General features: G+C 43.8%; 1 protein-coding gene across 4 annotated transcripts in view; it reads right to left on the bottom strand.

The window, feature by feature from the left end:
- INSR (insulin receptor) overlaps positions 1 to 12,650 on the bottom strand; it is a 132,920-nt gene that overhangs the window by 29,838 nt on the left and 90,432 nt on the right. For all 4 annotated transcript variants that reach the window (XM_036846117.1, XM_036846118.1, XM_036846119.1 and 1 more), the window contains exons 6-10: positions 11,502 to 11,716; positions 10,413 to 10,539; positions 9,022 to 9,272; positions 6,827 to 6,994; positions 1,240 to 1,441 (exon numbers count right to left, since the gene is read on the bottom strand). In XM_036846117.1, the coding sequence (XP_036702012.1) occupies positions 1,240 to 1,441; positions 6,827 to 6,994; positions 9,022 to 9,272; positions 10,413 to 10,539; positions 11,502 to 11,716 (963 nt within the window). The remainder of the gene's footprint in view (positions 1 to 1,239; positions 1,442 to 6,826; positions 6,995 to 9,021; positions 9,273 to 10,412; positions 10,540 to 11,501; positions 11,717 to 12,650) is intronic.

Here is a 12,650-nt window from a genome sequence, read left to right as displayed (position 1 = left end):
GCTACTGCCATCTAGTGGCCGGAGGCCAGAGATGCTGCTCAACATCTTACAACACACAGATGGTCCCACCCCAGAGAATGATCTGGCTCCAAATGTCAACAGCGCCAAGGTTCAGAATCCCCATATAACTCGTATAATCTCACAATCCTAAAAAACAGGATCTATTTTTCTCTCCACTCTTCAGATGAATAAACTGAAGGCACCGAGAGAGGTAAAATAACCTGTGACCCACAGAAATTTGCATTCTACCTAAGTGTCTCTGCTTGCAGGAAAGGTCAAGAAGTATGAAAAAACAGAATCATGTTTAAGGCAAACCCTCTCTGTAGATCAGATGGACATCAGCAAGCAAGCCCCTTCACTCACTAAAGGAAAAATATTTAAATAGGAGAAGCTCCGGAGTTTTTTAAGAGGTCATGGAAAGTTCTGGAAGGATAAGAAGGTTACACAGATTTTAAAAAGAGAATGCACTGAGCTTGAGACTCAGCCACAAATCAAGCATGGGGCCGGGCAGGCACTTCTTGGTCATCTAATCTAATAATTGAATCTATCGATTATTGATTATTATCTATAATCATCTGTTAGATAATAATCAATTGTTGGTAATCTAATGGAGATCGTTTCAAAACTCAGAATGAGACCAGAGGCTGGGGTAAAGAGTTCATGAGACATCAGAAAGCAATGTCTTGAGGGACTTCCCTGGTGGTCCAGTGGTAAAGAATCCGCTTTACAATGCAGGGGACACGGGTTCGATCCCTAGTCAGGGAACTAAGATCCCACATGCCGTGGCACAACTAAGCCCGTGCACCACAACTACTGAGCTCACGCGCCTCAACTAGAGAGCCCACTTGCCACAAACTACAGAGCCCACGTGCTCTGGAACCCGTGCACCATAACTGCAGAGCCAAACACGCCCTGGAGCCTGCACGCTACAACTACAGAGAAGCCCGCATGCCTCAACAAAGATCCCATGTGCCGCAACTAAGACCCAACGCTGCCAGAAATAAATGAAAGAAAGAAAGCAAAGGTTGAGTTTTTTAAAACACTCCCCCCCCCCCCCCCCCGCTCTGCCTTTTTTGGCGATTATTCACTCTTCCTGGTACGGTACTTGTTGAAATCGCAAGATCTCTCCCTCCCTCCAGGGAAGTGGCTCAGCGTGGACTCCGCCCACCCTCTGCGTCTGCACTTCACCTTGTTCCCTAAATAAGGACCCCAGACCCCAAGCCAATGACAAGTGCTGACCTGGGGATGAAAACCACGTTGTGCAGGTAATCTTCGAACGTTTTCCGGAACGAGGACTCCTCCAGCTCCTTGAGGATCTGAGAGTCGGTCTTCGGGCAGGAACAGCATTCACCGGCAGAGTCTTCGTACTCACTCTGATTGTGCTTCTGGGACCCCTCAGACTCGAACGGTGGAGACCAGGTCCGGGAGGGCAGCTTCAACCCTGGAGAAAGCCAGAGCAGGGCTCAAGTTCCACCCTCCCTACCCACATACATACACGCAGAGCAAAGGGGGCCTTCTCAGAGCGGCCGGGCACAGGGGACAGAGCTCGGGGCCAGGGTCTTGGTTCAAGTTCTACTGGGAAAAATAAGATCTCTCACTGGAGGGTCCTGACAACTGAGAAGGCGCCTGTGGATGTGCAGCAGGAAACTGTCAGACACCACAACCCCATAGGGCTGGATGCTGAAGGTGACCAGGCATGTCCCTGCCCTCACAGAACCTACATTCCAGTGGACGAAGTACGTGGTGGTGGGAGGAATACACAATAAACTAATAAATACATATGCCATGGGTCCGATGGTGGGGTGAAAGGACAGAGGGTGTCTGGTGGGGGCGGGGAATGTCTCAGAGAAAGTGACCACTAAGCAGTCCCCAAGGAAGTAAAAGAATGAGCCATGCACATATCTTGGTATAAAGCAATTCAGACAGCAAAGAGCGAGTGCAAAGGCCCTGAGGTAGGAATTTCCTTGGCATGTCAGAAGACGCCAAGGACCCGGTGTAGCTGGAAGGGGATAAGGGAGAGAATGATGGGAGGTGGCATTAGAAAAGGACTGGGGACCAAGTCACAGTTGAATGAATGAATCATCAATCAACCAGGTAACTACAAAGGGATAAGAGGGCAGAGCAGAACTCCAGTGGAATTCTAAGGGGTCAGATTTACAGACCCACTGTTTATACTGAGCAACCAAACTTTGCAGCACAAATGAAAGAATCTACAATTCGTTCAGGAAAACGGAAGTCAGAGCAGAGCAGCGGTTCTCACCGGGGCAGGGGTGATTCAGCGCTGCACCCCACCCCCCTCTGCAGGACAACGGGCACGGTCTGGTGACATTTTGGTGTTCACCAGGGATGCCGCTCAACATCTTACCTGACACAAGACAGCCCCCACCTCAGAGAATTATCTGGCCCCAAATGTCAACAGTGATGGATGAAAGACATGAAAGGAAATTGGGGGAAGAACTTTTTCCAAGAAGCACAGAAAAGAGAATTTTTTAAAAAGGAAAAAAAAAAGAACAACTTCTCAAGGTCATGGTCTTAAAAATACCACACTGTTTTTTCAAGTGCCACAGCTGGTGTGTCCTGACCCCTGAGGTCCAGTCCTGGAGACGCCTGCTGCCTGTCACTTCTGGTACAGCCTGGAGGATGCAGGCTACTCCTTAAGGGCAAAAAGCATGCCCCTGATGCTGGGTGCCTACTCGTGTCTATTGAGCAAGGGAAATTCCATCTCTTCCTCTCCCTTTCAGTGGCTCTGCTAGACAATGAGTTCAAAGTATCTTCCTGTGAATGGTGAGTACCCACTCGGAAGCTTTGCAAAATCCTTAAAAAATACTTCTTCTTAACGTTTATTAATAGACATGGAATAACCTGTGTGGGTTAGCTGTTAGAGGGGCTACTGATGGCATTATGGATAAAAAAAAAAAAAAAAAACCACTTCAGATTTCCTTAGTAAAAGGGGGGGGGTTCCTGATTTTTTTCTGGGGAGGAAGGGACTTTTGATCAGGCATGGACATAGCTCCTGACACCTGTCACCCCTTCTGCATGACACTTGGTGCCCCATGGATTTTCTGTGACTATAAAGTATAGTGAGGTATCTAGGACAGTCAAATGCATAGAGACAAAGTAGAAAGGCGGGCACCAGGGGATGGGGGAGGGGGTGGGGAGTCAGTGTTTAATGGGGACAGAGTTTGCAGTTTGGGAAAATGAGAAAGTTCTGGAGGTGGATGCTGGGGATGGTTGCACAACAGTGTGAATGTATTTAATGCTGCTGAACTGTACACTTAAAAGTGGTTCAAAAAAAAAAAAAAAAAAAGTGGTTCATATGGTAAATTTTACGCTATATATATTTCACAATAAAAAGCCGTATAGTTGATAAGACTGTACTGTATAAATGAAATAAACGATTCAATATCAGAGGAGAAGCTAAAAGTTCTCACCAAAAAAAGAGATAAATATGTCAGGTGATAGATGTATTAATTAACTAGATGGGAAGAATCCTTTCAAAATGTGTATGTATATAAAATCATCACAATTTACACTTTAAATATCTTACCATTTACTTATCAAGTACACCTCAATAAAGCTGGGAAAAAAAAAAAAACACTCGTGATACTAAAGGAAGCTACTACTGGGCACGGTTAGTAAATTATTGATCTTGTGTGTGTTAGAAAGCTTATTAATTTGTGTGTGTATTTGGGTTTTTTAATTGTGGCAAAATATACACGACAAAAAAATTACCATCCTAATCATTTTTAAGTGTACAAGTCAGTGGCATTAAATACATTCACACTATTGTGCAACCATCCCCACCATCCATTTCCAGAACTTTCTCCTCTTCCCCAACTGCAACTCTGTCCCCATTAAATACTCACTCCCCAGCCCCTCCCCCAGCCCCTGGCACCCACCATCCGGCTTCCTGTCTCTGTGGATTTGACTCCTCTAGGGACCTCCTAAGAGTTGAATCATACGATATCCATCCTTAGTAAGTTTATTTTTTAATTACATACACTTTGGCATCATTACAAATAAAACCATGTCAAATTGTCAGATTGTAATGATAGATTCAGACTTCCAGAATAAAAGTTGTTGCTCCAAAAAAGAAAGACAGAAAGAAAGAAAAAGAAAAAGAAGAAGAAAACATTGCCTATCCTGATGCTGCTGGCAGTTTCGGTTACTCAAATGCAGGGCCAACAGGTCACAGCTGAGCCAATGACTTCGCTTGCTCTCAAGTTATATAAAGCATCCAAGGAGATAAATCACGTTTGCAACTCTCTGCTCGGGCGGGGGATGAGGTCACAGGCATACATATAGCACATGATCTTAGAGCTGGGACAGCTCCCAGAGATTATCTGGCCTCCTGCCCCTTCTCCCCAAAAGGAGGCAGCCAGGTACAAGCTCAGTGACTTGCCCAAAGCCCTACAGCAGGTCAGAGAAGACCTCCGGCTCCCGACCTCAGCCATATCTCATCAGCGGCCCCAAGGTCTGAGGATACCAGTAACTCAAAACATCTAAAGAAAAGTAAATACAGACCAACCAATCAACAACAACAAGACAACTAAAGGATAAATCAGGAGCTTGGGATGAACATACACACACTATTATATACGAGATAGATAACCAACAAGGATCTACTGTATAGCACAGGGAACTGTACTCAGTATCCTGTGATAACCTATATGAGAAAAGAATCTGAAAAAGAATGAATCTAGGTATATGTATAACTTAATCCCTTTGCTGTACACCTGAAACTAACACAACATTGTAAATCAACTATACTCCAATAAAATTTTTAAAAAATAAAAATAGAAAAACAAAAGAGTCTAGGGATTGGGGGGGTGGAAATACTTTATATAGACTCAAACAAAACAAAACAACTAAAGAAAAAAAAAGACTTCTGTTTCTCCAGCTTGATGGGCTTTCTTAAAACCCACTTTTAAAATAATCTTAAACTAACTTATACACACTAGTTTGAGGCTTCAAATATTTTTCCCTTTTCCTGTAGATGGATGGAAGCCCATTAAGTAAATGAGATTAGAGACTGGAAAAAAAACGTGTCATTACTATAAATTTTGAATGGAAAGCCCAGGAGGGAAGAGATGATCACTCTTTGCTTTCTCTGATCCTTACAACTTAAGGGTCTAAAGTTAGGGGCGAAAATTCTTCCCTGACTTTGCCAATCACCGCTCCACACATCGTCTGTGTTTCTAGCTTCGGAGGGAAGTCTTGCATGGGTTAACACGACTACACCCCTACCAGGGGAGGTGGATGAGGAAGGGGAGGAGGAGAAAATTCCAGAGGGAAATGACGCCAAGACATGGGGAGTGTCTGTTTTCGACAGGAGTCTTCAGAACGTGTCCTCACGCTGTGATGTTTAGCAATGCGAACAGGCAGGCAGACCTCGTCCTCTTATTGTGTTTTTCTTACAAATCGAAAGTTTGTGGCAACCCTGCGTTGAACAAGTCTATTAGTGCCATTTTCCCAACAGCGTTTGCTCACTTCGTATGTCTGTGTCACGCTTTGGTGATTCTCACAATATTTCAAACTTCTTCATTTTTATTATATTTGTTACGGTGATCTGTGATCAGTGATCTTGGATGTTACTATTGTAATTGGGCAGTTTTTTTAGCAATAAAGTATTCTTTAATTAAGGTATGTGCATTGTTTGGGTTTTTTTTTTTTAGTCTAGATTTCTTCTTCGTTAAATTTTTATTGAAATAGAGTTGATTTACAATGTTGTGTTAGTTTCAGGTGTACAGCAAAGTGATTCAGTATTTTCTTTTCAGATTCTTTTCCATTATATGTTATTACAAGATACTGAGTATAGTCCCCTGTGCTATACAGTAGGTCCTTGTTGGTTATGTCACCTATTTTATATACAGTAGTATGTATATTTTTAATCATTTTTTAATTGGAGTATAATTGCTTTACAATGTTGTGTTAGCTTCTGCTGTACAACGAAGTGAATCAGCTATATGTATATCTATATCCCCTCCCTCTTGGACCTCCCTCCCACCCTCCCCACCATCCCACCCACCTAGGTCATCACAGAGCATGGAGCTGAGCTTCCTATGTTTCACAGCATGTTCCCGCTAGCTATCTATTTTATGCATGGTAGTGTATATATGTCAATCTTAATCTCCCAATTCGTCCCACCCTCCGCTTCCCCTCTGTGTCCGCATGTCTGTTCTCTACGTCTACATCTCTATTCCTGCCCTGCAAATAGGTTCATCTGTACCATTTTTCTAGATTCCACATATAGGCCAGAAAGAGAAATACAGTAATATGTATATTTTAAGTATATTTTTTCTTAAACATAATGCTATCGCACACTTAATAGACTAAAGTATAGTGTGGACGTAACTTTTATAGGCACTGGAAACCAAAAAATTCACGTGACTCAATTTATTGCAATATTCGCCTCCTTGCAGGAGTCTGGAACCCAACCCGCAGTATCTCTGAGGTCTGCCTGTATGTGTGTTTTCGTCGGAGATAAAATGGAGTTTGTGTACCCATATGCACATGTTGGGAAGTGGAAGGGGAGAGATGCTTCCCCAAAAGAAGAACAAAGTGGATCAGATGTTATACACACTACTATGTATAAAATAGATAACAAGAACCTACTGTATAGCACAGGGAACTCGACTCAACATTTTGTAATAACCTATAAGGGAAAAGAACCTGAAAAAGAATACATATGTATAACGGAATCACTGTGTTATACACCTGAAACTAACACAACAGTTTAAATCAACTACACTTCAATTTAAAAAAATAATGTAAAAAAAACCTTGAAAAGAAAAAAGGCCCCTCCCCCGCCTCTGCCTGCACTCACCTTTGAGGCAATAATCTAATTCATACAGTTCACCATCTTCCTCCTGTCTCTCCCAGAATACCAAGTAGTGTGTGATGTTGCCATTGGGGTCAGAGGGAGGCTTCCACTTCAGAATAATCTGGGACGAAGAATTAGACACCGAGATGGGATCCAGGGGGACAGAAGGATCTGCCAAGGAGAAAGGAGACAGGTTCACTGTGAGGAGGAGGAGAGTGCAAGCCACCGGGTGGGCATGAGGGGGAAAAGCCAAGTTCGAGAAACCATGAGGATGTTCTCTGCAGTGTTATTTAACATCAGAGAAAACTGGCAACACATGGAATGCTTGCCCAGTGACAGCGTGGGTTACAAAATTACAATCCATGGGTGCCAGAGACTATGTAGATTTCATGTTCCACCATTTTCGCAACAAACATTTAGGGCAGCAGTCCCCAACCTTTTTGGCACCAGGGATCAGTTTCGTTGGAGACAATTTTTCCACGGACTGGAGGCGGGGGTGATTTCAGGATGATTCAAGCACATTACATTTATTGCGCACTTTATTTCTATTATTATTACATTGTAATATATAATGAAATAATTATACAACTCACCAGAATGCAGAATCAGTGGGAGCCCTGAGCTTGTTTTCCTGCAACTAGATGGTCCCATCTGGGGGTGATGGGAGACAGTGACACCCGAAGTGTGTTGCTTATATCCAGTCTACTCTGTAAAAGGCAGCTTAAGTGTCACTTGCCACTCACTGATCGGGTATTGATAGGAGTCTGCAAGCAATTGATTTATTATGGTCTCTGTGCAGTCAAACCTCTCTGCTAATGATAATCTGTATTGACAGGAGGCGGAGCTCAGGCGGTAATGCGAGTGAGGGGCAGTGGCTGTAAATACAGATGAAGCTTTGCTCGCTCGCCGCTCACCTCCTGCTGTGCGGCCTGTTTCCTAACAGGCGGCAGACTGGTACCAGTCTGTGGCCCAGAAGTCAGGGACCCCTGATTTACAGAGCTCCAACGACGTGCCAAGCTTTCTCTGTTCTGGGCACTGAAAAGGCGCTGGGGAAAAGGAGGATCGTGGGAATAGACAAAGCCACATCTTTTGGTTAACATTAGCCCCAGATTGAACCCAGTCCTGGGGCAAATTTCGGCAGTGGGATGCCATTCAATCTTATCACTGAGCTGGCAGCCCATCTAACATTCCCCCCAAAGGCACCACCTTTGGAAAGCTGGGGCTGGTTCATAAAGTTTGGACTCGATCCTACGAGACGGGATTTCTCAACTACTGACTTGCGGGGGCTGGATAATTCTTTGCCGGGCGGGGGGCTGTCCTCTGCATTGTGATACGTTGAGCACCATCCCTGGTCCCCAACCCCGCCTCCCCAGTCACGCCAACCAAAAATATCTCCAGGTATCACCAAATGTCTCCTATCCCAGTGGTTGGATAGGGCTTATGCTTTATGAAAATATAACTAAATTGCTATAAAATACTCCTCAAAAAATGGAGATGGGGGAACAAAAGATCAAAATGAAAAAAAAAAATTAATTACATGGGACTGAGTGAACTGATGAGGATGAGTATAATTTTTGTGACTTTCTGTTTGAATTAAAAAAAAAAAAATCCCACAAGGACTCAGAGGCAAAGAATATACAAATCAATTTTCACTGCAAAGTAAAGGAGCTGTTACAGTGGAGGATTACTGGACTGAATGTCAATATTATGACATAGTATGAGTGTGTTTTGTGTTAATCACAAATTAATTGCAATCATTGTTGCTTTTGTTGTGGTCATCCATTTACAATGCTTGGTGTCAGTCTATTTATCTCTTGTAAAAATAAAATACAGTGTGTGTGAAAAAAAATGGAGATGGGGGAAAAGGCATAGTGATGAAACAAAAATGGCAAAATATTGATCATTGTTGAAGCTGAGAGATGGTTACAAGGTGGCGGTGGGGGGAATCTTTTTTTTTCCTACTTTTGTAAATATTTGAAAATTTTCCATAATGGGAAGAAGAAATGTATGTTCCCCTCTGACGTCTTGTTGCTACTGCCTCATCTTCTGAAATTATAAACCTCAGTGCCCGGCTCTTTTAGAAGCCAATAACCATGCAAAAAAAAAAAAAAACCATTTCATATGACATCACCGGGTCAGCCTGTTAAATGCAAGACGTCTGATTCACGCACAAATTCATATCCACAAGAAATGCTTACTAGTGGCATCTGTCTGGACATAGATGATGTCGCTCTTGGCCCCGTATGTGCGGCGTTCATCAGAAAAGGTGACCAAGGTCTTGACAAAGATGGCATACTGGGTCCAGGGCTTGAGACCACGCATTAGCCACCCGGGGTGGTTCTGTGACTTGGGGTCGTTGGACCTCATAGGCGGGTCAATATCCACCACGGTCCAGCTGTTGGAGCCACATGCGTCCTGCCCATCAAACTCCGTCACGTTCTGATAAGGGCTTTCAAGACGAAATAGGAAAAAGGTGGTTACCGTTTCTCAACTATAGCTCTGAAGACCAAAGAGATGTGGCCGGGCAAAGTTATCTCCTATAGGCTTGCACCCTGTTCACCAACAATCTTCTGCCACAAGGAACAAAGACACAGGAATAGCCAAAGAGAAAGGGACCGCTTCCCTTATGCCTCAATTTCCCAATAATAATTACAGTGACCAGGATGATCATACTACCAGTTATTGATAAGATCACACGAGAGGATGTGTGTTGACTTCTCCACACACAGCCTGACACATAGTAAATTTTGAGGGATGGGGACTTCCCCGGTGGTCCAGTGGTTAAGAATCCGCCTTCCAATGCAGGGGACGCGGGTTCGATCCCTGGTTGGGGAACTAAGATCCCACATGCCGTGGGGCAACTAAGCCCGTGCACTCTAGAGCCTGTGGGCCACAACTAGGGAGCCTCTGCACCGCAACTAGAGAGGATCCCACGTGCCACAACTAAGACCCTATGCAGCCAAATAAATAAGTAAATAAATATTTTTTAAAAATCTTGAGGGATGGAACAATTATTCGTATTAATACAATCACCACTTCCATTGTCTTCCTTTAAAATTTCAGCACAGTCATATACTCAAAACGACTAGGTGTTATTGAAAGGCGACAGAGTTTCTATGTGAGATGATGAATAAACTGTGGAGAGGGTCACACAATGTCATGAATGTACTTAATGCCACTGAGCTGTACACTTAAACGTCATTAAGATGGTCAATTTCATGTATGTTTTACCACAATTCTTTAAATGTTGGAAAAAATACAAAATAGATAAAAAATAAACTTTAAGACACCTACTAAGTAGACTAAGTGACTTTTTGTTGAGGATGTCTGGTGAGATGTACATATAAGAAACAAAATGGAATATTGCTATAGGAGATTGCCCAATCTGGACCTCCAAAAGAAACCTGCCTGCTTCAGTTTCTGGCTTTTGACAATAGGGAATGTTATTGACGTCATACACCATCAACTGGTGAGATCCGACCAAGGAACCTATGATATTTATTCCACAAGTAAGGAGATAGAAAGGAACCTCAGAGGGGAGCCTCTGAGCACGTATGCAACAAACACACCTCTTTATCCTTCTACTTACGCCTCTTTGTAGAAGAGCATGAATCCCAGGAGGTCTCGGAAGTCGGGGGGCCAATATGGCTCCCATTTCAGCAAGATCTTGTCATAAGATGTCCGAATGTAAGAAAATTTAAGTAATTCATTTTCGCCTAGAAAGGTTAAAAAAAAAAACCAGTATCAGAATTAAATAATTTATTTCAACCCAAAGCAGATGATCCTATATTTCCAAGAGTATCCACGAGAAGGAAGATGGCAACCTGCTATTCCTCTGAGAGGTCTTATTTCCACATGCCTCTCCTGTGTTCAGAGTCAAGAACAGGTCACGCAAGTTGGCCCCGACCGCAAGTCAGTTACTTGGCCAGATGTGCTCAACCAAAGAACCGCAGTCGGCACCAACAGAAGGACAAGTGGCTAATCGCTACTGGAAAAAGGGACTTTCAAGAATAGCGTTTGTCCTGACACAATTCTGTCTTGCATGTGGATTTTCATGCTCGACATGTCAGAACACATAACTCCAGTGCAAATGGACACATGCCAAGTGGGTTTAGGGAGCGTGCAGATCATTATACCTTGGACTGACAATTCCTTGGAAGGACAATGCCTTGGAGAGAGTAATTCCCTCTGCCTGGATTGCAAGCCCTCCCTTAAGCTCCACCCCTTAAGTTCCAACCTTGCTCTCTCCCTCCCCTAAATTCTCACAGCTTCTGCCATAAGGAACCAACTTCGCATGAGGGCATTATGGAAGGCTTGGCACCTCAATGCTTCAAGAGAAAACCTGTCAGAGGAGGGCAGTCAGCTGGAAGTCTCCAGCTGTAGCAACTGTAGACCCTGCTGTAGCATTTGAGCCAAGGCCATATGTAAGAGAGGTGACATTCATTCATTCATTCAATGTTTATGTGGCATCTTCCAGTATCAGGCACTGTGTTTAATATTTGGCAAAGAGATAACATGTACAACATTCTTCCTCAGTATTTCAGAGAGCCTATCACACACATAGTTGTTTTAGCTCGTTGGGGGGAAGTGACACTCCCCCTGGGGGCCACTGTGGTGGGGGAGGGGGAGGGCAGCCACGTTATCTGGTCCGTGGAAGGACAAGGGCATCACCACTTACAGGACGCCTGGTCCCCATTGGTCTTCAGGGCAATGTCGTTTCTCTCCTGGCGCCCCTTGGTTCCGGAAACTTCCTCCATCTTGTGAATTTCTGACAAGCAGAGTTTGGGATTATAGTGGAAGAAGAGTTTCCCCTGAGTGATGGTGAGGTTGTGTTTGCTCCAGTCCCACAGCTGCCTTAGGTTCTGGTTGTCCAAGGCATAGAAAGAGTAGTTCCTATGGAAACACACACATGCCTAATCATTCATCAGCTTGTCATCTCTGACTCCAAGATGGCGAGGCCATGGCTGGAGTTGATCTTGTTCAGTGCTCCATCCCCAGTCCTAACCACTTGCTTGACACATACTCATGACATGTTGAAAGGAGGGTAATTAGAGGGACAGGGGAAGTTGAGGAAGTCTTCAGGGCCAGGAAGGTATGTGAGATCAGTCTTGTGGGGGAGGAGGGTAAGACTGTGATGGATTAAGATACGGGTTTTGAAAAGGGGAAAGACTGAAGACACAGAGGCACGTGAACTGGGCCCAGGGAAGAGCAAAGTAGCCTGTTCTGGCCAACAGGTGACAGGCAAGACCAAAGAGATGCCATGGGCCAAACCCTCTAGTATACTGCAAGCCAGACCAAGACCAAGAACATGTGACCTTCCTTGGTAGGCAGAGGGGGACCACTGAAGGTTTTATAACAACTCAGTAACTCAATTAGACCTGTGCCTTAGAACTATGAGTGGGCCACCAGTACATGATGAATGGGAAAAGGGCAGCATCTAGATCTGTGTTATCCAACACTGAAACCACCAGCCACATCTGGCTATTGAGCACCTGAAATTTGGCCATTCTGAACTGTACCAGAAGTAAAAAACACAGATTTCAATGACTTTGCATTAAAAAAAAAAAAAAGGATGTAAAAGATCTTCTTTATAATTTTTTGTATTGAGTCCATGTCAAAATAACAGCTTCAATGTAATGGGTTCAGTAAAATGCATTATTAAAATTCATTTCACCTATGTCTTTTAAAGTGTTTTAAATGTGGCTACTAGAACATTTAAAGTCTCATATGTGACCTGTATTATATTTCTGTTGGATGGCCCTGGTAGTTCTAGAACCAGCAAGAAAGTCATTGGAACAATCCAAATGAAAGGTGTGAGCTTCGGCAA

The sequence above is a fragment of the Balaenoptera musculus genome, chromosome 3 (assembly GCF_009873245.2).
Source record: "Balaenoptera musculus isolate JJ_BM4_2016_0621 chromosome 3, mBalMus1.pri.v3, whole genome shotgun sequence".
Classification (NCBI taxonomy): domain Eukaryota; kingdom Metazoa; phylum Chordata; class Mammalia; order Artiodactyla; family Balaenopteridae; genus Balaenoptera; species Balaenoptera musculus.
Note: the sequence above shows the minus strand (reverse complement) of the source record. Positions and strands in the feature narration are given on the sequence as shown.